General features: G+C 53.6%; 1 protein-coding gene across 1 annotated transcript in view; it reads right to left on the bottom strand.

Moving 5' to 3' along the window:
• Window positions 1-51: 51 nt before the first annotated feature.
• LOC104547688 (hsp90 co-chaperone Cdc37-like) overlaps window positions 52-988 on the bottom strand; it is a gene marked incomplete at both ends in the record, with an annotated part of 1,759 nt that continues 822 nt past the window's right edge. Inside the window, one exon of the mRNA XM_010193494.1 lies at window positions 52-157. Within this exon, the coding sequence (XP_010191796.1) occupies window positions 52-157 (106 nt within the window). The remainder of the gene's footprint in view (window positions 158-988) is intronic.

The raw sequence follows: 988 nt of genomic DNA, 5'->3' as shown, positions 1-988 counted from the left end.
CAGCGGCCGCAGCGACCCCACGCAGCGGCTGCTCCCCCAAGCACCACTCACCGAAGTGTTTGATCTGCTTCTCGTATCGCTCCACGAACGTTTTGTGCTTCTTCTCTTTCTGCTCCTCCGTCTCCTCCTTCTCCTCCGGTTTCACGTTGAAAACGCTCTGAGGATGGGGAGCGAACGCACGGGAGTTTCAGGGGGGCTTTGGGAATTTGGGAATTGGGGTGGTTGTAGGTCCATGGAGCTTCTCCTGCCCCTCTGCTCTGCCCTGCTCACACCACAGCTGCAATGTCGGGTCCAGGGCCAGTCCTGTTTCACACTCCCTCAGCAAGTTTGCAGATGACACTAAGTTGGGAGGGAGTGTTGATCTGCCTGAGGGTAGGAAGGCTCTGCAGAGGGACCTGGACAGACTGAATCAATGGGCTGAGGTCAACTGTATGAGCTTCAACAAGGCCAAGTGTCGGGTCCTGCACTTCCGGCGCAATAACCCCATGCAGCGCTGCAGGCTTGGGGATGAGTGGCTGGGAAGGAGCTGGGGGTGTTGGGGACAGCAGATGAACATGAGCAGCAATGGGGCCTGGTGGGCAACAAGGCCAAGGGCATCCTGGGGTGTATTGGGGTGTATATGGGGTGTATTGGAATGTATACGGGATATATTGGTGTATACTGGTATATGTAAGAGGTATACTGGGGTATATAAGGGATGTACTGGGGTATATTGGGGTGTATATGGGGTGTATTGGGGTATATTGGGGTGTATATGGGGTATATAAGGGATATACTGGGGTATATGGGGGTGTATTGGGGTATACTGGGGTATATAAGGGGTGTATTGGGATGTATTTGGGGTCTATTGGGGTCTATTGGGGTATATTGGGGTGTATAGGGGGTGTATTGGGGTATATTAGGATGTACATGAGAACTGGGGTGGTTGTAGGGCCATGGAGCTTCTCCTGCCCCTCTGCTCTGCCCTGCTCACACCACAGCTGCAATG

This window comes from Mesitornis unicolor, unplaced genomic scaffold (assembly GCF_000695765.1).
Source record: "Mesitornis unicolor isolate BGI_N332 unplaced genomic scaffold, ASM69576v1 scaffold19381, whole genome shotgun sequence".
In the NCBI taxonomy this organism is placed as follows: Eukaryota; Metazoa; Chordata; class Aves; order Mesitornithiformes; family Mesitornithidae; genus Mesitornis; species Mesitornis unicolor.
Note: the sequence above shows the minus strand (reverse complement) of the source record. Positions and strands in the feature narration are given on the sequence as shown.